Source organism: Doryrhamphus excisus, chromosome 12, assembly GCF_030265055.1.
Source record: "Doryrhamphus excisus isolate RoL2022-K1 chromosome 12, RoL_Dexc_1.0, whole genome shotgun sequence".
NCBI lineage: Eukaryota > Metazoa > Chordata > Actinopteri > Syngnathiformes > Syngnathidae > Doryrhamphus > Doryrhamphus excisus.
The window spans coordinates 10,205,796-10,230,103 of record NC_080477.1 but is presented as its reverse complement, the minus strand read 5'-3'; the positions used below and the strand labels follow the sequence as shown (position 1 = coordinate 10,230,103).

At 41.1% G+C, this 24,308-nt stretch overlaps 3 protein-coding genes across 7 annotated transcripts in view; 2 read left to right on the top strand and 1 right to left on the bottom strand.

Moving 5' to 3' along the window:
• dmxl2 (Dmx-like 2) overlaps window positions 1-8,466 on the top strand; it is a 32,820-nt gene extending 24,354 nt beyond the window's left edge. For 3 of the 4 annotated variants that reach the window (XM_058088369.1, XM_058088373.1, XM_058088372.1), the window contains 12 exons: window positions 86-203; window positions 1,190-1,255; window positions 1,924-2,010; window positions 2,261-2,382; window positions 2,459-2,597; window positions 3,888-3,948; window positions 4,956-5,083; window positions 5,163-5,240; window positions 5,406-5,497; window positions 5,581-5,633; window positions 5,721-5,938; window positions 6,605-8,466. In XM_058088369.1, coding sequence (XP_057944352.1) covers window positions 86-203; window positions 1,190-1,255; window positions 1,924-2,010; window positions 2,261-2,382; window positions 2,459-2,597; window positions 3,888-3,948; window positions 4,956-5,083; window positions 5,163-5,240; window positions 5,406-5,497; window positions 5,581-5,633; window positions 5,721-5,938; window positions 6,605-6,814 — 1,372 coding nt within the window. In that variant the 3' untranslated portion in view covers window positions 6,815-8,466. The remainder of the gene's footprint in view (window positions 1-85; window positions 204-1,189; window positions 1,256-1,923; window positions 2,011-2,260; window positions 2,383-2,458; window positions 2,598-3,887; window positions 3,949-4,955; window positions 5,084-5,162; window positions 5,241-5,405; window positions 5,498-5,580; window positions 5,634-5,720; window positions 5,939-6,604) is intronic. The other variant, XM_058088371.1, reaches the window with a different exon arrangement.
• gldn (gliomedin) lies at window positions 8,132-12,000 on the bottom strand. 2 transcript variants are annotated; one of them, XM_058088374.1, is made up of 10 exons: window positions 11,239-12,000; window positions 11,094-11,145; window positions 10,989-11,006; window positions 10,810-10,908; window positions 10,459-10,560; window positions 10,289-10,396; window positions 10,097-10,180; window positions 9,898-10,023; window positions 9,680-9,830; window positions 8,132-9,559 (listed from the first exon to the last, which is right to left on the bottom strand). In XM_058088374.1, exons 1-10 carry the CDS (start codon window positions 11,776-11,778, stop codon window positions 9,094-9,096), a joined length of 1,746 nt encoding a protein of 581 aa, XP_057944357.1. In that variant the 5' UTR covers window positions 11,779-12,000; the 3' UTR covers window positions 8,132-9,093. The 2 variants fall into 2 exon arrangements, with proteins under 2 accessions (XP_057944357.1, XP_057944358.1); XM_058088375.1 differs by having other exon boundaries at window positions 10,810-10,899.
• A 967-nt stretch (window positions 12,001-12,967) lies between these two features.
• Window positions 12,968-22,328, top strand: LOC131139101 (aromatase). Its single transcript, XM_058088376.1, has 9 exons — window positions 12,968-15,815; window positions 15,895-16,045; window positions 16,132-16,286; window positions 16,358-16,552; window positions 17,394-17,508; window positions 17,581-17,692; window positions 18,694-18,856; window positions 18,937-19,178; window positions 20,092-22,328. Exons 1-9 carry the CDS (start codon window positions 15,620-15,622, stop codon window positions 20,347-20,349), a joined length of 1,587 nt encoding a protein of 528 aa, XP_057944359.1. The 5' UTR covers window positions 12,968-15,619; the 3' UTR covers window positions 20,350-22,328.
• Window positions 22,329-24,308: the final 1,980 nt, after the last annotated feature.

Below are 24,308 nucleotides of genomic sequence, written 5' to 3'. Positions count from 1 at the left end.
TTGTGGAGTTGCATCTATTGCCTCTATTGCAAATATCAACGAATTTATGAACTACCTAACATTTAATTACTTGAATTTTTCTCAGGACAAAGAATCACCAGTCTTTTCCAGCCCGACGCCTGTGGCATTTTCTGGTAAAACAGGAAGTTCTCCAGGAGACTTTAATTCGTTATATATTCACCAAGAAAAGAAAGCAGAGCGAGGTGAGCTGCTTGCGTCCTACATTTTGTCTTTTTTCTTATTTTATATTAGGGCCTATGCTAAAATCAGACATTGTTTTATTATTTGTTAATGGCAATATAGACCATAATTTTTAATTATTCCTTCCTTGCTCACATCCCCTAATGTGCTCACTAGATTGGCTCAAATGTAAAAGTTAATTTTCATGGGAAGTATGTTTTTAAAGATGATCTTCAAAGCACGTAGAAATTCAAATATGCTAATTCAGAATCTTTTTTTCTTAGTTTTACTTATTCCTTTGACAGCATATGTAGTTTACCCATTGTGAATACTGCCAGACATCTGGAGATAAAAGCTGATAGGATGTCCAAATAAATGTCTTGTTTGTGGGGCCCACACATCCGCCATATCCCTTCATTGTTACACTTACACTGAGAAGTACCCACTGAGCATTTATCTGTTGCTATTATTCTTGTCAGTATCATTGCTTTGACTTTTTCAGACACCTTTAATCCAGTACAGGATAGTTCACTGGTGTGCTGTCTTGAACTGATCCGTAGAACCCAACCGATATGGGATTTTGGGGGGGCGATACCGACATTGGGGGCTGAAAAATAGGAATCTGGCTGGAAGCAGCACAGAGAGACATGCAGGAACAGAGCGACAGAATCTCCACACAGCAAAAATCTAATATATCAGTAACATATTGACTGATATTGATTAGTCTGTGATGTGCCATAATTGGCCTGCCGGTAAATTGGTTGGTGTCTGCTGCCTAGTAGTGTAATTCTGTGATAATTTTCATGATTTCATGCCCATTCAAAACGGACATCCCCCCCCCGCATGTCTGTGCCTTCACCACAGAATTCAGAGTATATTATATGCATCAAAAGTCAGCCTTTTGATTTTCTTTTTTTCATCCCATGTTTTATTTTTCTGTCCTGCGTGCATGTGTTTTGTGTTGTACTGTGTTGTTGGTGTGTTCTGTGCCTCCATGTGTGTTGTGTAGTCTGTAGAGAACCATATGGACCATGTAAGCCCAATCTGCATAGCTGGAGCTAGCAGTCTGAATAAGGTAGTATCACCTAGTATCCTGTCCCTGATTGGTTGGGGCAGTCCCTGCATAGCCAAGCTTGAGGGAGCAGCTATATTATTATGCTTTTACACATTTATTGAATACAATTTTGATGAGATTAATCTAGTCTCATCTCCAGCTTGGTTTCACAGGGGCTGCTCCTGCGGTTATAGAAGCATAACAAGTACTCAAGGCTAATCTATCACATTTCTGGGATGTGTTTGCTTTCCTCTGAATTAACGTCTCATCCAGTCCCTACCAATTAAAGATGGATGTCCTTTTTTCTCACTTTTTTGAAGGCAAAAGCATCAAAACCCTCAAATCTTGTGGTACACAAAATAAGTTTACTTATAAAATATTAATAATACTTTTACTTGCATGCTCACTGTCAGGACTGTATGCTACTTTTGAAGGGTTTCTCCGAGGAAACCAAACCACTTCTGACTTAAATGTGCACCCACTACAGATTTTTCTTTCATTGCATTTTCTCTGGGAATGTGGTTCTTCTCCATACTACTTTTCACATACAATTGAGTTATAGTAAAAGGTTGGTTGTCCATCGTACTTCCTAATTAACTAATGTTCCTAATAAACAACGTTTCTGATAACTCAGGCTTCAAAATGACCACTACTAAAACATTCTCTATCTGCTTTTTTCACTTATCCAGGTGGAGGCAGATCTGGGTTATCCAGGAGGAAAAGCAAAAATCATTCACAAGGAGTCTGACATAATCATGGCATTTGCAATCAACAAGGTAAGATGGGGGACATATACGTAGATAGGTTATGTTTGGTTGACGATTACATGCAATATACCGATTTTGATTTTGAAACTGTAAGACGTTTCAAAATGGGGGGCAAGTAGAAATCACACAAAAAGGTGGCCGTGTATAAATTCAACCATCTTCATATACTTATTTGTTATTATATATTTATACTTTTTTCTTTAAAATGGCAGGAAACCCTTACCCTTCCCTTCCTAGCTTTCTCACGCTCTTTTCCCAGGCTAACTCTAATGAAATAGTGCTGGCCTCCACCCATGATGTCCAGGAGGTGGATGTGTCTACGCTAGTGGCTGTGCAGCCCTACACCTGGATAGGAGAGGATTTTGATAAAGAATCACGCAGGTCTGATGGATATTTATTTGTGTAAAAATATTTTATTTCAATGTCAAAATAGTCAGACTTGTGCTTTGCTTTCTAGCTCTGATGACATTGACTACCGATCATCTCACACCAACATTGCCCAGGCCAGCTCTGTCCCGTTTGCACCACCCCAGATGCCCGTCTCTGCATCGATGCCATGGCTTGGCAGTGGGCAGACGAGCATGGGAGCCAGCGTGGTACAGACTCACAAACACACACCCACTAAAATATCCATCCTTTCTACTGTATATCTCTTACCTTGTGTGGTCTGGTTGTGGCATAACACTAGACTAGCCTAAATGAGTACTGATCAGACACATTGTAGAGCAGGGGTTGGCAACTCGCTTCTCAGGATCTGCTCTTCAACCTCCTTGCTGAGGCTTGAATATTTTATTTAACACCCAAGTGGGGAAAATGCACAAATTCAATAAGTCTGTCAATGCATCCTGGTTTCAGTTCTGACTAGCGATTGGATGAGCAAGGAAAAGTGAGGCGAAGCTAGTTTGTGCCTGCCTGTGTGCATTGAGCTACTCGCGAGACATCTGTTTTCCACTGTGGTAACATAATCATTAATGCCAAAAAAGAAACAAGCACTGAACATTTTGTGAAATGTAGTAATTTCTTAGAAAGTAGGCCTACACACGCGTAACAGTGGTCCTCCCTATAGTCCAGCCCTGCACACGCTGGCCTCGAACCAGCATCCACATATGTCCTGAGAGTTAAATCGAGCAGCATTAGCAAGTCAGCTAAAGGAAAAAAGGCTGTCCATTCACATTTTTGAAAGCATCAGGTATGGTAGGCAAAATGGCTCTTTTTATAGTAGGTTGCCAACCGCTGCTTTACAGAAATACAGTAAAACCAACCTCATTCACATCTACAGGCAATTTAGCTACACATACATGTCAAAAAATAGGAACCTTTTTGTTGGGACACGGTGTTTACACCATCACACACAAGTCATCTGAAAGGTTTATATGTGCAGTTCAGCATCAACGCCACCAGGGGGGAAACTAAGCTTACTTGTGGAAGCAAGAGACCCCATTTTGAAGCAGCAGGAATGTGTTTTTACCTAACAAAGATGATAACAACTGCAGATCATTTCATTAGCGCTGCTAAATGCCTTTCCTCACCCTGTCTACGATCATGGCATATTTTCAGAAAATGTAGTATTTTTAATTTATTATCTTTGTTGTGCAAAACTTAGCCATGCCGCCTAAACAGCTGCCCTGCTGAGTCTATGAGGGCTGATATAGTGTGGTAACGTGTTTGCATCTTTCAGATGGGCATGCACATAAACACAGATAGCACCCACTCTCACAGCCGCTTGCCCAAGGTGCAGCTTTGCGTCATTCTTACACACAGCCAGGGTTCTCCCTGTCCCAGCCATATTGATAAATGTGTGCAGTGTAAATAATACACACAAATCAAGATTTATCACAGTCTTCGATGCACATCTCAAAATACTTCCTGTGTCTTCACTTTTCCAGATCATGAAGAGGAATCTCAATAATGTCAAGAGAATGACATCACATCCAATTTATCAGTATTGTAAGTATCTCTTTTTATATGTGCTCTCACCAGATTTTAATAGGGATTTGGTGAACCACTATCTTAGGCAACATCAGTGGCCATGTTTGCTGAGTGTGCGATGTAGGGACACATTTGATTGGTTAGACAGTTGACATGCATGTTGGAGCACTACTCGGACAAATTCGATTTGCGAAAATGATAATTGCCCAAAATGGGAGGGAAAGTTTCGGGGATTGTTGATTTTGTGAAAATTCAACACTATAAAGTCCTTGGGGCAGTGACGGAGTCTGGCATGTGAATTGTGTACAAACTAACAGTCCGGCAATGCTGAAGGGAAGCAGTGAGCCTCTGCCTGGAAAAAAAAATGGCCCCATCAAGTGTTATTGTGTCTTTTCAATCAGTAGTGACAAATGTTAATCTATATGGGGAATTAGCCGAAAGGAGGTGTTGCGCTGGGCTGCAGGCTGCATGAGCCTCATTCACTAGTGCGACCCAGTGCTTGGCTCGGGTGGTGGAGTGTTCCTGGTTCCCTACAACCGTCTTGAAGTATCCTTACAAATATTGAACCTCACATTGCTCCTGATACTGTCATCAATGTGTGAATGTACTTCCCTTTGATGGTATTTATAACACCACTATTGAAGGTGTTTTGACTACTTTAAAGGTAGTGCAATCACAAAAACGCCACTCCACAATGTTTTTTTTTTCTCCAGTTGACCTTGGTGTAGGTTTGTACGGTATTCTACTAAGTTTTACAGTATTTTAAGTGAAGCCCATTTATCATGTACTGTAAACCTCACACATGCAACATGGTAACTATACTATGGATACTTTGAGCTGGGAACGCAATAACTTGCCACCAAAGTATCTAAATTATAAGTAAATGAAAATAATGATGTATACATTATACAGTACATTACAATCTTGAAAACAGCTACTTGTTTCAAGCCAATGCACAGCCAGGCATCACAAGATTGCAGTCAACTTGGCATGTGTCTACAAATGTGACTGTGCTTGTATGTAAGACATGACAGGGGCCCAGGATGGCAGTGTGAGAATGTTCGAATGGAACAGACCTCAGCAGCTCATCTGCTTCAGACAAGCAGGCAATGCTCGAGTCACCCGACTCTATTTCAACTCCCAGGGCAATAAGGTATGCACACACATGCATGCACACACGTTTTTCATCCTCTTTGTTTTGTCTATAGATTAAGTTGTTCTGTGTCTTCTAGTGTGGAGTCGCTGACGGTGAGGGATTCCTCAGTCTGTGGCAAGTCAACCAGACATCCTCCAACCCCAAACCCTATCTGGTGAGGTCATCCCTCAACTACCTCATTGCATTTCACCAACACCAACATGCATGTCACTGGAGGCAAAAAAAAAGACATTCACCAGATCTATTGTGTGTGTGTGTGTGTGTGTGTGTGTGTGTGTGTGTGTGTGTGTGTGTGTGTGTGTGTGTGTTATTATGGTAGAGTTGGCAGTGCCACACGAAGACCTGTGGAGATTTTGCTTTCATCACATCCTCAAGTCTCATCGCCACAGCCGGACAGTCAAATGATAACAGGTCTACCTCAAGTTCTTGTTTGACTAGAACTGCTCTTTATATTTTTAGTACAGATTGATAAAACTGATATTGTTTTTCCACAGAAACGTGTGTTTGTGGGACACTCTGATTTCACCCAGCAATACCATGGTGCACGGTAGGAATTTCCAAATGCTCAATATGTTTTCCTCATATATCAAGTTATGCTCTATTAATTTTAGATTGGTCTTGTCTCTCCCTTCAGCTTTCCCATGCCATGAGAACGGGGCCACTGTGCTGCAGTATGCTCCTAAACAGCAGCTGCTGATCACTGGAGGCAGAAAAGGCTTTGTGTGTGTGTTTGACATCCGCCAGAGACAGCTGCTCCACACTTTCCAAGCTCATGACTCCGCCATCAAGGCGCTTGCACTGGATGCCTTTGAGGATTTCTTTGTCACTGGCTCTGCAGAGGGCAACATGAAGGTGACGCATTCTATATGTTAAGACATTTTTAAACCATTTTCCAATGTTGACTTTGACATATGACCTGTATAATTCAACTGATATGTTAGAGTGTGAATAAGACTGGACTTCACTTACATTCTGGGCGGTGAATTTGGAACAAAATAGAGAACAAGAAAAAAAAAAATCATGGAAATCACTGCTGTAGTTGCATATGTTGCTTACCAATGAAATAATGGTAAAGTGACTGGGGAATGAACTAATTTGGCTGTGGCCACCATTGGTCACTCTCTGCTCAATTTGGTCAACTTGGTCAATTTGGTTTCAATTAATCAACACATTACTGCTTTATACAACATCATGTTGAAAATGGATTTGAATATTTTAGTAGCTAAAAGATGGGAGTAGGGGGTAATCTTTCAATACATTAGCTGCATTAGCTTGCAGAAAACAGGTGTTTTTTGACAGTAACCACACCCCTAGCTTTATGGACACTACTGCTACCTGCAGTGCAAATCAATGACATTGAGTCCATGATGACAGAAGATGTAGTAATAATAAAAGAGATACTATTATTGTTGAGATGTTTTTTTTTATGTGACAGTCCATCGTACTGCCACTAATGCCGAGGTGCCACTGTGAAGTCTGACTTTCAGATATACTGACTGTACTCTCATCTTTCTCCAGGTATGGAAACTAGCTGGCCATGGTCTCATGCACTCCTTTGGCAGTGAGCACGCAAAACAGTCCATCTTCCGCAACATCGGCGCTGGAGTCATGCAGGTGGAAACCCGGCCCGGTAACCGCATCTTTACCTGCGGTGCAGATGGAACCTTGAAGATGAGGGTACTCCCTGACCGCTACAACATCCCCAGCAGCTTGGTTGACATCCTGTAATTCCCGCGTTCACCTTTGAGTGTCCAAAGAGGAAATGGGGAGGGGAGATTCACGAAAGCTTATGTAACACTTGCAAGGCATTAACAGTGTAACAGATGAGGAAAGAGCCTGTTGAACGATTTCTTTACTTTTGGCATCTTTCAGTGTTCATAAGTTTACTGTTGATCTACAGTGACAAACGGAGCTGCAAATATTGGTTTTCCCAAAGGATGAAAGCAAAAGGTAACATACTTGATTTTAAAGCTAGATTTATTGTCATTTTATTGAAGAATCTCTACTCTTAGAGCGTGTCCATAGGGAAGCTATGCATGTCCTGTTCTCGTTACGCAGTGCAATCACAGGTCTGTTGATAGTGCTCTGTAGAAGTGCTCTGGCAAAACTTTTAAAAGTGTGTAACTGTCGTCATTTTGTGCCCACAGCTGAACTCTCTTAGCATCTACTGTAACCAGCACTGCGGTTTGTTATTAAGTCAGTGGTATCCAAGTGTGAATCAAGTCGTTGGACATTTGCTTTGATTTCATTCTTTTTTTTTAACTCCTCCTTTATGCCTGGCTTTTCTCAGTCCTTATGGAAGAGTGCATTGCTGATATAGTGACAACCCCCTCCCACCCCGCCCAGTCCCTTCTATCTCGGACTACCCCGGTAACACACACTGACCTGTCTTGGTTTGGCCTTGTGTGTGTGGGTGTGTATGTGTGCGTGTGCGTGTGCTCCTGTGTCTGCTCTCAAATGCCTGTTTGTGTGGCAGCCTCACTGCTAGAACATTCCTGTTTGGGAAGATGTGTTTTGCTCTCGTGACTGTGATTTCAGTGTTTCCATCTGTCTGGTCCCAACATTAATGCCCCCCTCCCTCCCCACAATGGAAACACAAAATTTTCACTTCTAGTTTTGCACAAGATTATCTTGATCATCTTTATTTTTGTCCTAGTTTTTTAACAGTTGAATTTTATTTAAATTATTTATGTGTTGTTTGTGTCTGTTTGGTTGACCATTCCTTTGTAAAGCTATTTAACTTAATGCCTTTTATGTTAGGAATGTAAGGGGTTTTACTTGACTGGGAGATGTGCAACACAGTCTTGTGTGTAAGTGTATGTTACCTTGCTAGTTGTTTTTAACCGTTTCATCCATAAAGAATACATATTTGAACTCTAACCATGAAGACGCTAAAGGTTTTATTTCAAATAAATAGGTTATAAGAAGAATCTGTTAAATACGAATGAATGTCTGGCTTTATTTGGCCTAGTAGTCAAATGTTTAAAATAGTTTTAATATATAAATTCTATATATATATATATAATATATGAAATATCACAGCAGCTTGTACAAACATGAAAGCATTTCTTTATTTTTGGTTTGTATCATACCAGCTGAATTAGTTGTAACTTTTGTTAGGTGTGTGTGTAAGGTATTTATTAAACAAATTTGTGTTTCTCTCCCCTCTTTCCGCCCACTATGTGTATTGTACGTGTTTTACCAGTGGCCCTACTGGTGTCTGGTGTGTGTATATGTGTGTGTATCAGTGTGTGTGCATGCACAGCAACACAAAACTAGTATCACGGGCAGGTGCTTGCAAGAGTACCAGTGCCAGAAAGAAAGAACAGGTCATGGTTGGAGATTTACCTTTGTAAAGTGAATAAATTATTTTTATTTCATTGGGGTGATTTGGTACTGTTATTTGTTGCTTGCTTCTTTCACTAGAAATACAGTACAGTATTTGCTCAAATAGTTGCTGGCCTTGGCTGTTGATTTACTCAACTGCAAAGGGGACCGGGCATTAGGAGTTGATTTTGTACAAAAACATTCATAAATATAGTAATCCTAAATTTACAGGGTTAATGTGGGCTAAATGCATTCAAAAGACTAAGTGCCATTGTTTTGGTTAGCAACAGAACTTTTTCTGTCTGGGGGTAAAATGGAGGTAAATATTTGAGGAGGTACTCTTGTTTGCCAATAAATGAGACAAGGCAGGTGTTAGATCGGAGGGCACTCTTTGAGGAAATATGGTAATGGTCAATCACAAAAACAAAAGCATACATATATACAGAATATAGAGTAAAATCATGCAAATAGTTTAACACCTACATTTTACAAAGTTTTATATAAATGATAGGAAAACAGTTGTAATATGCATTGTACATTGGGAATACAGCACTGTACTTTTTACACTATTGTTTATAAGCTGATTGAAATCACATCATTTCTACGAACTACTTACTCTATAACCTCATTTGGTAAAGATTGGGAGTTTGGTTATCAGCCTTTCTCTGACCTGCAGGTCATCACTCATCAGAGATGAAGTGGACCACATAGAGCTTCACATAACTGTTATCCCACACGTACAGATGTCTATCCTTGGGACTGTAGGAGAGCATAGCCAGCACTCCGCCTGGAGGCCTCAGGTCAAAGGTTACATTAACCGGTTTGCCCTTTAGTAAATCATAAGCAAAAGTGACCCTTGTGTCCTTGGTGTCTGTAACGTACAGAACCCCGCAGGCAATGAAGGCGTTTCCGGCCTTGGTGCGGGGATAGGTGGTGTTGATGTGGGAGGTGATGGAGAAGGTCTTCTGGTCCAGCTGGGCCACCACAATGCTCTCATCCACACTGGAGGCAAAGATCAGCCACAGGCCATTCTCATCCGCCGCCAATTTGAAGTATGTCTTAGAGTTGTGCAGCAGATAGGCCAGGTTGTGGTACAGAGCATTGTCTATAGTGAGTGTGTGAAGCTTCTTGGAGTGAAAGTCAAATCTGTCACAAAATACAACCAAAGAGAATTGTGGGAATATTTTGAAAAAAAGGGGAGCCTGTTTTCATTGCATGTAAATAGTTGAGAAGAAACTGTAATTAGTCTCTGTCTAAGTATCTTACCTGGCAATGCTAGATGTGCCAGCAATTTGATAGTAGAAGGAGCCATTGTGCACCGTGTGACCACAGCCTTGATAGAACTTTCTAACATTCACTGTGTCACTGTTGTTGTATTGGAAAGAAGCGACATTTTGATATTCCTTCAACACACGACCTGCGATCAAAAAGATTTAATTCCTCCTCAAACTGAAAGCATCGTGTTCAAAGTGTGTCCAACATACCCGAAAAGTGTTCTGCAACCCATATGCTTTCATCGTTGAGCAAAGCCGTGTCTTTCATCCATGTGCCAAATGTGTTCTCCATCTTTGTCACATTTCTGGGGTTGATCAGTGACTTTATTAGGCACTCTGATGGGAATTACAAAAAAGTACAATTTTCATCCCACAAAGTTCCGATTTTGTATGCTGTCTTTAAACACACCGTTGGCCTTAGTTGCCTTCTCATGGGCTTTACTTGCACCCTTTGCAAATGATGTCTCATCATTTGGAATGGAATATAGTTGTTCTGGAAGAGAGATTTATTCTGTTTTAATTGTCTTAATTGCTACTTGGCAATGTAATACATCTAAACATGATATATATTAAGTTTTCTAAGCCATCAATATCCCCTTACCCATTGTCTGAGCTGCCTGTAGGTGGGCTCTGTGGTGTCTTGTTCTCAGGGGTCCAGGGGGTCCAGGTGGCCCCATGGGCCCAGGAGGTCCAGGAGGTCCAGGAGGACCTGTACAAAGAAACCTGATGATGTATGACATCACAGCGCAGGATTGTGGCATCACCACTTACCCTCGATGATGACATCATTGGAAGCTTGGCCGTTCTCTCCAGGGGGTCCAGGCTCTCCACGGTCTCCTTTTTCTCCTGGTTCTCCCTTTTCACCTTGAAGTCCTGTGGACCCAAGACTGTGCTCAACCATTCAACACATTTATGATTATTCATAAAAGTATTGCGACAGCTGGAAATTGCCACCAAAGGTATAACATATGGAGTTCTGTATGAGGTTTGATAGAAGATGTAATGGTAATGTAACATAGGCTGATCAGAAAACTGACTATTTACATTTCTGTGTTTGAGTGGCTCAGTAGAATGATTCCTGGTGTTAATTTGGTTCAATGATTTGTTTGCACTCTTCCTAACCTCTCTTTCCTCGTTTGCCATCAGCACCAGGAATCCCATCAATCCCAGGGATGCCATCTGTACCATTAATACCGGGCACACCATCCACACCTGGAAGACCTACAGTGTCACATAAAGATGAACTCAAAGCATCCAGGTACTTCACCATGTAACCAGTTTTACACAAAAATTCCACTCACCGGGGGGTCCTGGGGGCCCTGCAAAAGACAGTTTAATGTATTACGACATATGATGTGACATTTGGAAGGTGAAAAGTGAATACAGTAGCTTATGTCAGACTGTACCAGCTATGCAGACACCCTGGGTGCTGTTACAAATGTCGATCAACAATTTAATCTGTAAAAATGATTGAATTCAAGTAAGAAAATGCATCATTTATTACAGGGGTCATACGTAGGTGTTATTAAAATAAGGTGTATGCCATCGTACCGGCACCATGGAGTAAGTCAGCATTGTCATCATGTCATCCTGCACGTACTCCTTGCGGTAATGATGCTTATGATGCTGCTTGCGCTTCCGATTATGCTTCGTCTTTTCCTCTTCTCCAACTTCCTGACTGACCTCCTGCTGATGGAGCTCCAGATCTTTCTCCTGGTGAACCTCTTTCTCCAACTCCTTTTCCTCCAGCCGATCGAGCTCTTGCGCATCACTCCTCTTATTCCTGGAGTACTGATACTGTGGCTTCTCAGAGTTCCTCTGCATCCCTGCTCGTTCTCTAGGCACCTCCTGGAGAAACTCCACCACTGAGCTCTGCTCCACCTCTACCAGTCTGGCCCCTGTTTGCTCCAAAATGATGTTCTGTTGGTTCTGCTGGACCAGGAGCACCAAGAGACCTACAGAATTCAACAACGCCACAACGCAGGTCCCGTATAGAACCATTCGCTGAGTGCGAGTCATGCTGGGTGTCGGGATCCACATGGTTAGCACGTCCCCACCTTTTCTCTTGGGGTCACCCATATACCTCTGCATAAGCAGAATTAAATCCAAATTTAGGAATGAATGAAAAATGTCAAAAGGGACAAAAAGCCACAAAAGAGTCGTCCTTCCTTTCAGTAATGATAGTGTTTGCTCCAAAGAGAGTCCAGTGAGTCAGTGTGGTTCATTGGAGGGTTGGCTGGTAAATACAGTGCCTGTTGTGCTGCTCGCCTAGTGGGTTGTGTGTACATGCAAACCAGTGATGTAGGAGTAGGCATTACACAATCTTGAGGGCTTGTCTGTGAAGAAACCCCCTGCCTGTTCAGTCACCTGATTTATATTCAACACAGTCCATTCTAGGGCATTGCCGTGGGCAGACACACACACACACACACACACACATACATACATGTATAAAAGCACTCACTACAGTACATAATAATACATTGAACCAGACAACAAGTCATTCATGTCTACCGTGCATCTGCTTAATGCATACTGACGATGGTGATGAATGAATACAATATTTAGTAAGTAAACTGGTCCCATCAATATGTGTCATCATCACTTTTCCAGCAGTCAGTTCATGCCCTCAGCCCCCCAACCCCCTGCATTTTTCTCCCACTGGCACTCGTCCTTGTCACATCCTCGCAGCTTCCATCCACCGACTTGCTACAATGACCTGTTTCCATTGCTTCAATTTAGAGCGGAAATGTGACATTTCTGCAGGAAAAGTGACAAGTCTGCCAAAGTTGCTGGAGGCCTTGAATGTATCCTTGACGGGGAAAGACTGGCTACTGCCTCTTGGGGTGGCAGTATAATGGATTTGCATAGAGCGTGTTTAGACAGCTTATTAACCTCATGAATGCATGTGACTTCATATAAGTTATGTCTGTACTGTGATTCTATTCCCCACAATGCATCACTCCTTCAATCCTAAATCTTAACCCACACTCACCATCACCATGTGTCCAAAAGTGTACTTAATCTTGTCGACTCAAAGAGAAACATTACTGTTAGTTCCAGGTCCTGGCCTCTGTGGAGCAGACTTGGTATTCTTGCCTTAAGCTGTAGGTCAGTTGTTGACCATCTTGAATCACTCCAGGACATGTGTGTGCACACATTCCTGGATTAAGAGCACATCAGAAGCCTCTGCTTTGTTGCCTTTTCATTCCGTGTGCTTTGAGACAGTCGATGCTGAGGGTAAAAGCATGAAAAGAGCAAACATATCGTGCACCAGACTCTGATTGCGTGCCTCTGTGGGGAGAAGGAAGCAGAACATGCTTCTCAAAGTGATTTTTTTACTTTAGGATATACCCAATGTGGACAAAGTATTCAGACACCTTGACATTTCAAGAAAATTATGGAAATAATATTTATAAAAGTATGTTCTTCCACACCAACTCATCCGTGCATACCTTTCGGTATCTTGCTCTGCACTCTGATGTAAAATAATATCTTATCTCAATAGGCTTTTTCCATACAGTGTAGCTGTAAAGCATGCAACTAAATCCAATACAAGTCCAATATGTAGTGCAATTCCTGGCCTGCTCTGGTACCTCCTGCTCCTTCCCTGAGATGCAGCTGTCGTCCTCACAAGCTGCCTTATCTTCCCCCAAACACAGGCTGCTGTCAGACTTGCTGCTTCAGATCAAGGACATAAGGTTTTGCAAGACAGTTGGTGTTTTAGTATTGTAAATTATACACAGACGGTCATTGATGTGATGGGAAATCAGCTTCATTGAAATCGAAAGGTAATCAAGTGGTGAAGCAATAATAACATGCTGCCTCAGGTCTTTATGTTGTACTTTCAAATTCACATGATATTTATTTTGTGTCTTCTCGAAGAAGGTGTCCAGAGTCTTGCCCTGTCATTTGCGGACTGCGGATCATGGCCTGCAAGTAAAATTAAACACATGAAAACATCACAAAAGATGAATAGAACCGCACTGAAAACAAAAATAGAAACATAAAAAGTGACAAACAGTTGCTATATTGAATGTTACAAAACTAACTTATGTAGAACTTTTTAATGATTTACACTTAGTCCCTTGTTTATCACAGGAAAATCCAACCATCCTTTTGCAAAGTAGGAGTTCTTGTTTATAAAGGAAATATTTTCATAGTTAGAATACAGAAAACCTGTTTACGACGTTCTAAATATTTTTTAAACATCATTAGAGCCCTCTAAATTTGAATTAACATCCCTATAGTGACCTTTGCACTCTTATTACCTAATATTGTAAGCAAAATAAGAGTAAATAAACCATTTAAGACATAAGACTTATGTTTGTGTGTGTTGCAATAAACGTGTTCCCTGGAGGAGCTGAGTGGTGGGTGGATGTCGGGGGTTGAGAGTTTAGTTTTGGCTTGTCGTGGGTTACAACTGCAACAGTAGCCCAAGTTTTTATTTGGGATTTTTATTAGGGATCGTTGTGTCTATGGGTGATATATTTCAAACCTGTGAGAAAATGTCGATCAAGTCACTGGCGATCAAGTCTGGCATTTGTGAGGCAAAGAACATTACAGTAACATTACTGACACCTGGTGACCAATGTAGGATATTACATATCATTTATTGCATCTCCTGAAATATGCCTATATTTTGACTGATAATAAGCTGTATTCAACCAAGAAACAGCACGATTTATGAATTAAAATATGTTTGAAAAACCGTAATAACTTTTAACCATGAAGTGGTGAAGGATAACTGTATTCTTAATACATATTACTACCAGAATAGGTTTTTTTCGCCCATAAAATGTCAGAATATGTGTCATTTTATATTTGTGGATATGTGAAAAGACACATGAGGGTGGTGCCAAACAACTTCTGAGTCAGAGCTTTTCTTCCAGTCACTTCCATACAGCATTGACTTGTAGAGGTGGGATCATGACACCAGTGGAAACAAAACCACGCTAGTGACAAAGACAAATGAAGATAGGATTCACTACAACACACAGCCTCCAAGCAAGGTTAGATTAACATCTGCTCAGGAGAAGCATTGTTCTGCTTAATCATGCAAAACAATCTGGGCCTCTGACATCGTACAAAATGTTGTCATCACATCAGGACCTCAGCACACAGTTGGCCATTTGAACCGAGCACATTCTTGGACGAGAGTGGGCGATGTGGACAAGAACAGACAAAAGCGTTCTTCTCCTCAGCAGCAAGGGCTTTGTCACTGCAACTTTTGCAGTCGCCATGAAAATAAAATAAAATTGTTTCTTCTGCCAACTACAGCCACACTAATGAGCATATATATTTTTTAATTATAGTTTAAATTAAAATAAGTACACGCCTAGCAGGAAGACATGTCGAAAGGAATATTAATTTGTGTGTATATATATAATATATATCATATATAATATATATCAGATGCCTACTTTTGTTTAAATAATTATTGCACACTTTCTGTAAATCCTATAAACTATACATTCCCCTTCTCATCTATCACTGTTTTTGTCTGCTATATGATATATTTAACTGAAATGGCTGATCAGCGGTGCCCAAACATTTTCATACTACTGCACATACAAATACACATACATTCAAAAGCTAGTACCCCCATTGCAGTACTTAACCATGACAGGCAGCACCTTTAACTCACAATAATTTGAGAGTTTTCCAAGCAGAGTCGTTTGATGTTCAAAAGCAAAGCCCAACTTCTTCTCATCAGTTAAATGTCAAATACAGCAAGGACGCTCGCCTGAATCCAAGCCTCAAGGTTACACATGTATTGTTTACCTTTTCCCACTTGTGTTGTGGCTTTTGCGTTGCCCTGACCTGGCGTATAACCAGCTTCGACAGCCTATAAAGAGGAAGCTCTGCTGATGCTGCTGCAGCTTTCATTCATTGCGTTTTTTCAGGTGTGTCTAATAGACTTTACCTTCTTATGGAGCTGATCTCTGCTTGTGAACAGGCCATGTCTCCGCTAGACTTGGATGCAATAGTGACAGAACTGGCCCCCACTTCCCAGAATGACACGGTGGGGGCAACAACTGGCATTTCTGTGGCAACCAGAACTCTGCTTTTACTCGTCTGTCTGCTCCTGGTGGCCTGGAGCCACACGGAGAAACAACAAATACCAGGTGGGTCACACAAAACCAGGTCCACACACAAAGCCCAGTATCAGGGTCTCACATTGACTGGCAATGTTTTTGACTACAGGTCCATCTTTCTGTATGGGACTGGGACCTCTTCTGTCATATGTGAGGTTCATCTGGAGCGGTATAGGCACAGCCAGCAATTACTACAACAACAAGTATGGCGACATAGTCCGAGTTTGGATCAATGGAGAAGAGACGCTCATTCTCAGCAGGTTAGCTCTCTAACTTGACCCTGAAGATGGAAAAGGAATTGGTAAATATTCCAATGTGTGTGTGTGGTTTTGTTTTTCTTCACCAGGGCATCGGCAGTGCACCACATTCTAAAGCATGGACACTACACCTCACGTTTCGGAAGCAAGTTAGGGCTCAGCTGCATCGGGATGAACGAGAGAGGCATTATCTTTAACAACAATGTCACTCTGTGGAAAAAGATACGCACCTATTTCACCAAAGGTAACGCTAGCAGACATTCATTTGATTTGGGGATAAAGGATACAAAGGCTAACCTTGACCTTCTGCTGCAGCCCTGACAGGTCCAGGTCTGGAGCAGACCTTGGATGTTTGCATTTCATCTGCACAAAACCATCTGGACTACCTGGGGGACACTAACATGGAGACGGGGGCAGGCGATGGACTGGCACATGTGGACGTCCTCAGTCTGCTGCGCTGCACTGTGGTTGACATCTCCAATAGACTCTTCTTGGGTGTACCGGTAAATGGTGAGTGTGCTAGTTTTATATTATGGCTCTAAGTTTGTCTAATGCAGGGGTCTCAAATACGCGGCCCCTGTTTGAGGCCCCCGCCTTAATATAAAAGTTTAATGTTAGTGCGGCCCGCGCAAGTTTGATATGGATGCTGTATGGTATCATGTACCCAGAAAAAATTATTACGTTTGATTAATGTTCATGTTAAATGTTAAATAACTGTTGATAGTTTTCCTCCCTATCCGTGTGGAAGTGGTAAGTTTTTGGCTATTTAAGTTTAAAGGAAATAACTTGAAGGCTACCGTTTAGGTCGCTAGCTCTCTAGTTTGCGAGTTAGCATGTCTCTCAAGACCCTGCAGTTGCGCAATATGTTGTAAATAAAAAGAGTATAAATGTGACTATAGTCGTGTTTTGTCATGTCTACAGGGCTCTAATAATGCTTTGTTCATTTTAATCTGAAAAAAATCATTTGTCTACCCACCAACTATATGTGGTTTCTTGAGTTTTTATTATTTGCTGTTTTATTGTTATTATATTTATTTATTTATGACTGATTGATTGATTTTCTTTATTCTTGATTTGTTTATTTATTTTTCATCTTATTTTGTGTAGAAAAATAAAAAGTAAGATATTTGAGAACAGTGGAATGTTTTATCAGAGCTTTTCTTGTAGAAAATCGAAACCAAAGCAAAGTTTATTCATTTTTCTGTTTTTAATAAATGTGTTTATTTGTTGTTGTTTTTTTGGAAAACCTGATGCGGCCCAGTCTCTCCCAGACCCTAGCTCTAGTGGCCCCCAAGTAAATTGAGTTTGAGACCCCTGGTCTAATGCTTCTCTTATGTTCTTGGTTTTCCAGAGAAGGAGCTGCTGCAGAAGATTTTAAAGTATTTTGACACATGGCAGACCGTCCTGATCAAACCAGACTTCTACTTTAAGTTGAGTTGGATCCATCAGAGACACAAAGCAGCAGCGTGAGTCCTCTGATTCTGTTACAATTCATATTTACATGCACAACTTGTCGATTTACACTGCTAATTTTACAGTCAGGAGCTCCAAGATGTCATTGGGTGCCTTGTTGAGAAAAAAAGGAGAGAAATGGAGCAGGCAGATAAACTGGACAAAATCAATTTCACGGCAGAGCTCATATTTGCACAGGTGAGAATGAGAACTGCCTTTTGTGTTGTTCTGTGATGTCGCCTCACTTGTCAAAGTAATGATTTAGAATATTTCAAACTTCCTAAACAAAAGTACATTGAAATGCACCACATGTTTCTTCATTCATTTTCTACCTCATGAGGGTTGCAGGGGTGCTGGAGCCTATCCCAGCTGTCTTCGGGCGAGAGGCGGGGTACACCCTGGACTGGTCGCCAGCCAATCACAGGGCACATATAGACAAACAACCATTCACACTCACATTCATAACTATGGACAATTTGGAGTCACCAATTAACCTAGCATGTTTTTGGAATGTGGGAGGAAACCGGAGTACCCGGAAAAAACCCACGCATGCACGGGGAGAACATGCAAACTCCACACAGAGATGGCTGAGGGTGGAATCGAAATCGTGTCTCCTAGCTGTGTGGCCTGGACTCACCCCCACCACATGTTTATATTTACAAAATTCAACATGTCTGAAGTTAGCATGCAGCTAGGAGACCCGGGTTTGATTCCCCGCATCTCTACATGTTCTCCCTGTGTGTGCATGGGTATGAATGTGAGTGTGAATGGTTGTTTGTCTATATGTTCCCTGTGATTGGCTGGCAACCAGTCCAGGGTGTACCCCGCCTCTTGTCCGAAGACAGCTGGGATAGGCTCCAGCACCCTCGCGACCCTTGTAAGGACAGAAAATGGATGGATGGATCTGGTATGATCCCCCAGTACAGTTAAACTGCATATTTTTCAGTGGCCTTTTAACTGTAGGGAACTTGTAGGAACCTGTAGGAAAAATCATGTTGTCTTATCAGCATCCTGATATGCCACACTTGTGAGGTGGATGAATTATAAATGCTCACTAACACAGATTTAGACAGATTTGTGACATGTTTTTTTTAGTGATGGGCCTTTTGTGTACATGGAAATGTTTTAGATCTTTGAGTACAGCTCAGAAAAATTGGAGCAAAAACAAGTGTTGCTTATTCACATGAAGTGTTTTTCAGAACCGTGGCGAGATATCTGCTGAGAACGTGAGGCAGTGTGTGTTGGAGATGGTGATTGCAGCACCGGACACTCTGTCTGTCAGCCTGTTCTTCATGCTGCTGCTCCTCAAACAGAATCCCGATGTGGAGCTGCAGCTTCTTCAGGAGATTGACACTGTCGTGGGTGAGGAAGCTGCATCAATACTGTATGTCAGAAAATGTCCAATAAAACTTATGGCGGGACTTTGTTTGCTTGTACTGTAGGTGACAGAACCCTGCAGAGGGTTGACCTGCACAAGCTACAAGTGCTGGAGAGCTTCATTAATGAATGTTTGCGTTATCACCCGGTGGTGGACTTCACCATGCGTCGGGCACTGTCTGATGACATCATTGATGGTTACAGGGTCCCAAAGGGCACAAATATCATCCTGAACACCGGCCGAATGCATCGCACTGAGTTCTTCCTCAAACCCGATGAATTCAGTCTAAAGAACTTTGAAAAGAACGTAAGTAGATATTTTTATTGTTGTATAAGTTTCAACAATACTATATAGTATATAGATATATATACAAAACAAACTAAATAAATACACTGTACATCAGGGGTCTCAAACTCAATTTACCTGAGAGCCACTGGAGCTAGGGTCTGGGCGAGGCTGGGCCGCATCAGGTTTTCCAAAAAAAAAAACGCATTTATTAAAAACAGAAAAATGAATAAACTTTGCTTTGGTTCCGATTTTCTACAAGAAAAGCTCTGATAAAACATTCCACTGTTCTCAAATATCTTACATTTTATTTTCTACACAAAATAAGATCAAGAATAAAGAAAATCAATCAATCAGTAATAAATAAATATAATAATAATAAAACGGCAAATAATAAAAACTTAAGAAACCACATATAGTTGGTGGGTAAACTAATTATTTTTTTCAGATTAAAATTAACAAAGCATTATTAGAGCCCTGTAGTCATGACAAAACACGACTATAGTCACATTTATACTCTTTTTATTTATAACATATTGCGCAACTGCAGGGTCTTGAGACACATGCTAACTCGCAAACTAGAGAGCTAGCGACCTAAACGGTAGCCTTCAAGTTATTTCCCTTAAACTTAAATAGCCAAAAACTTACCACTTCCACACGGATAGGGAGGATAACTATTAACAGTTATTTAACCTTTAACATGAACATTAATCAAACGTAATATTTTTTTCTGGGTACATGATACCATACAGCATCCATATCAAACTTGCGTGGGCCGCACTAACATTAAACTTTCATATCAAGGCGGGGGCCTCAAACTAGTGTTTGAGACCCCTGCTGTACATTATTCATCTATGAAATGAAGGTGACACAGCAACAATATTCCTATGTATAAACTCAATGAGCCGAAGAGAATAAGAATTTTGTCTTCCAGGCTCCTCGACGTTATTTCCAGCCGTTTGGATCAGGCCCTCGAGCCTGCGTTGGCAAACACATTGCTTTGGTGATGATGAAATCAATCCTGGTGACGCTGCTCTCGCAGTATTCCGTGTGCCCCCACGAGGGCTTGACCCTGGACTGCCTCCCACAGACCAACAACCTCTCCCAGCAGCCAGCGGCGCACCAGCAGGAGAGCGACTATCTCTCCATGACATTCTTACCCAGGAAGAGGGGACACTGGAACACTCTTTAAGAAGACACTTTTTTACTTCTATTATGTTTCTGTTCCCTAACATTTATTTAGTGACTGCATACATTTCATTACACTCTGCCTTGTGAATTTGGAAGTAAATGCATTTAAAATAGTTTTGACAATATTTGTCAATATTGTCAAATTATTGCATACATCTTACTGGTGCTTTGTGAGGACTTTGTGGAAAATATGACAAGAATAATGGCAATAATAATGTTGTGTTTCGTACACGATTAACAATTAGATTTGTTTACATATGCACAATTCAACATCTCCAAAAAAAAAGTAGGATGAATTATTTAATTATCGCTTTTCCATCGCTTAGCAATTACTGATCATTTCTTCACTGCTTGTTTTTTAATTATTACTATTTCCGAAAAAGGTGAACAAATATATGTGAAATGAGAGTGGGTAAATTCAACCAGTGATGAAAGAAAGGGGAAAAAGTTGAAATATTTCAATAAATCGATTCCGCGTTCAGGCATCTATGTGTGGAGTTTGCATGTTCTCCCCGTGCATACATGGGTTTTCTCCGGGTACTCCGGTTTCCTCCCACATTCCAAAAACATGCTAGGTTAATTGGCGACTCCAAATTGTCCATAGGTATGAATGTGAGTGTGAATGGTTGTTTGTCTATATGTGCCCTGTGATTGGCTGGCGACCAGTCCAGGGTGTACCCCGCCCCTCTCGCCCGAAGACAGCTGGGATAGGCTCCAGCATGCCCTCAAGGATAAGCGGTTGAAAATGGATGGATGGATGATCATAATAAACCACAATGTAATCCTGTTTCTTGCCCAGTCAGCTGGGATAGGCTCCATCATTACCCATGTGACACTAATGAGGATTAAGCGGCATGACAATGAATGTATTAAAATAAGTAGTGTAAAATACATAAATAAGTAGCAAATGATTTACTGTAAATAATACTTATATAATTATCAATATTATCAATGTTTGTGTAGTAAGCAGGCTTCTATAGTATTAAACAATATACAGTATATATAGTGAGTGAGAATTAAAGCAGAGTAACAGTTTTGTCATAATCTTGCATTTACATATAGTGGTCAGAAGAGGGCGGTGTAACATACAGTACACTTTTACCACCAGTACAGTACAGTAATTACTTCAACTCACTAATGGACTGTTGGTCCATTAAAGCAGACACTAGACACTATAGGTATATATTAAAATATAAAGTGGATTTTTTTTTATTTTGTAATTTTTCCCAGTCAGATGTCACTCCAGCTAATTTTATGCCAGATTTCCTTCCTGATGAAAACATGGCCGAGAATCGTACCTGGCAGAAACGCATATTGGTCCATCCTCATGTCAACTCCACCAACACTTAGAACCAACATGACTTCAATCCTATTGTAAGTCCGGCAAACATGCTATATCTATAGTGATATTTGTATCCCCAAATAGCTGCCTTTATTATACCATTGTCATCCTCCTTGTTTTGCTGTGTTTTTATTTTGTTATTTCAGCGGGCAATTTGGGCTTCCTGTGTTTTATAGTCTTGTGGTTCTTAAAGTTGCTTCCTTTTTCAGATTTCCTGCATTTGTTACTTGGCTTTCAAGTATGCTTGTGATGTCTTTTTTTCCCTCTGTTGACTTTGTTCTGATCTTTGAACAACATTATATACTCGGTGATGTCTTGGTGGACTTTATGATGAACTATGCTTTGTGATGTTTGGCCAACCTGCCCTGACGACTATTGTTTTACAGGACCTTTCGGAGAACATAAAGTACCAGCTCGCTCTGACAGTCCTTGCGGTCTTTTCTCTTTTCTCTCTCCATCTCCAGATTTAAATTTAGAGCAAGACAACTCAGACCACATGGATATTTGACTCACTGTTAAGAGACCATGCAGCCTTACTGATGAGCGAGACCAAGCTGATACTGGACGTAAAGGATTTAGACACTTATGTTATGGATAGTACATTTAAGTCCACAACTTAACTGCATTGGCAGACTAATTGTGTGGATTGGGACTAACCCATCAGGTTAGGTCTATCTGTTATATCTGGTTTAAGACTTGTGTGGATATAAATCACTTCCTACAAAGCTGATCCATGTATATGTCCATGTTCTATGTCAGAAAATAAATATTATTCATGTTACGCGCTAACGATGGATCTGCGCGATCGATCGATAGCGCTCCGCCCGAGATGGATCCATCATTAGCGCACAAATCGATTGATTTCTGCGCTCACGATTGATGGTATATTACTGCGCCCCGGGATGGATGTGTGTAGTTTGTTTAGATGCCTACAGATGGCAGCACTGAGCATTGTTACTTACAAGAATCAACAAGAAGTCGATGCATGCAAATTTCAAATCTTTGATGAATTGTCAAGCAGTTCACTTTGTTACCGTTCTCGGCGGGAGGAGTGTGAACCCTAACCCTAAGCCTAACCCTAAGCCTAAGCCTAACCCTAACCCTAACCCTGTCATTGTATGCAATTAGCAGATCAACGATTGTCATATCATCAGCGCAGTGTCAAAGCATCGGTCTCCAGCGCAAGGCAGTTATATCCATCGTGAGCGCAGAAATCGATCGTTTTGTGATGGATCCATCGAACGATGGATCCATCTCGGGCTCAGCGCTATCAATCGATATCAATAGATCCATCGTTGGCGCGTAATATCCACACTAATGTGCTCAGAGTTACTATGGAACTAAATAATGGGCTCAAGTGATTCAATGTAAGATCTGCATTTGAAATTACAACTCTTATGAACTAGCATTTACCATTTGTGAAGTAAGATAAGGTAAGCAATTTTTGATATGACAGCAGGATACTACATGCTAGGTGTTGATTTATTTACAGATTTTCTGACCTCCAACCTAGGTCCTTGACTGTGTGGCCTAACCACACTACCACCGTGCGGGCCTTACTCCTAACCTCTGATAACAAGGCAAAGAAGACTTCAAATCTATGTCCTTGTTTGTACAGCTTCTATACAATAATTTGTTTGCTCGCTTTTCATGCAAATCTGTATAAAAATGCATGTTATGCAATTTGAAAAAAACCTTTCCAATTCCCAGAAAGCAATTGGTAGGGTTTTGTAAATGTATTTCCTCTTTCATTTTTCTCCCTGAACTAGCAAACAGATGGCAGAACAAACATAAATACAATGCTCCATGATTTCTTTCCCTTTTGTAAAATCTATTAGAATTACGATGGAAGCATATATCTACTAGAGAATCAAAAGGTCCTGACATTTTTGTCTTCTGCGGTGAACCAGGAAGACGCTGCCAAACACATGAGTAAAAAGACGCTAGGTTGTGTAGAAATCCTCCCCCTGAGGACTGGAAGTGGGTTTCGAATAGAGGATAAGGGAATCTTAAAGAACCAAATTATAGAATGAGAACCATTATTTATTCCTGACAACAATACCTAATACAGACGTCCGGACTTATCTGCAGTCCCTGTATGCCTACAAGTAAGCGGGTCTTATTACAGCGCAGCTGCAAAAAGCACCCTTCCTTTCCCTGCCCGGTTTTTTATACACTTGAGGCTGGAGTCCTGGACCAATCAGCTTTCGCCACTGCCCTTGCTTGAACTGTTTTCATGGTGTTTCTCCTTTCATTTATTTCCTTTGCAGGGGCATCATGGCGTCTGGAACATTCTGCTTTTCCTTTGTTGCAAAGCAAGCTGTCATATGCGTACTCGATGTTTCCACCTTAACTGTCAGATGTCACGTGAGTCCTCTTTTTTTGTGTGGGTGCGTGTATCCTTTGTAGCCAAAGTATCCTTTGGATTTGTGAGACTGTGTGTTTGCGTTTATCTTTAGCTAGCAAAATTGAGCAAATACCTTCAGTTGGTACACTCCAAATGATTCAACCCCTAGTGTCTAATAAGACTTGTGTTTGTTCTAATCAGTATAATGTACAGGCGGGGTGGAATCATTTTCAGTGCAACTGTAACCTTGGTGGAGGTCTGTACGCTAGTA

Coding starts and splice junctions, on each gene's coding strand:
- gldn (XM_058088374.1), bottom strand. CDS start 11,778: ATGCAGAGGTATATGGGTGACCCCAAGAGAAAAGGTGGGGACGTGCTA. Junction 10,397..10,458: donor CAATGATGTCATCATCGAGG/GTAAGTGGTGAT, acceptor TTCTTTGTACAG/GTCCTCCTGGACCTCCTGGA. Junction 10,024..10,096: donor GAAGGCAACTAAGGCCAACG/GTGTGTTTAAAG, acceptor AATTCCCATCAG/AGTGCCTAATAAAGTCACTG.
- LOC131139101 (XM_058088376.1), top strand. CDS start 15,620: ATGGAGCTGATCTCTGCTTGTGAACAGGCCATGTCTCCGCTAGACTTG. Junction 16,046..16,131: donor GAGACGCTCATTCTCAGCAG/GTTAGCTCTCTA, acceptor TTTCTTCACCAG/GGCATCGGCAGTGCACCACA. Junction 16,553..17,393: donor CTTGGGTGTACCGGTAAATG/GTGAGTGTGCTA, acceptor TTGGTTTTCCAG/AGAAGGAGCTGCTGCAGAAG.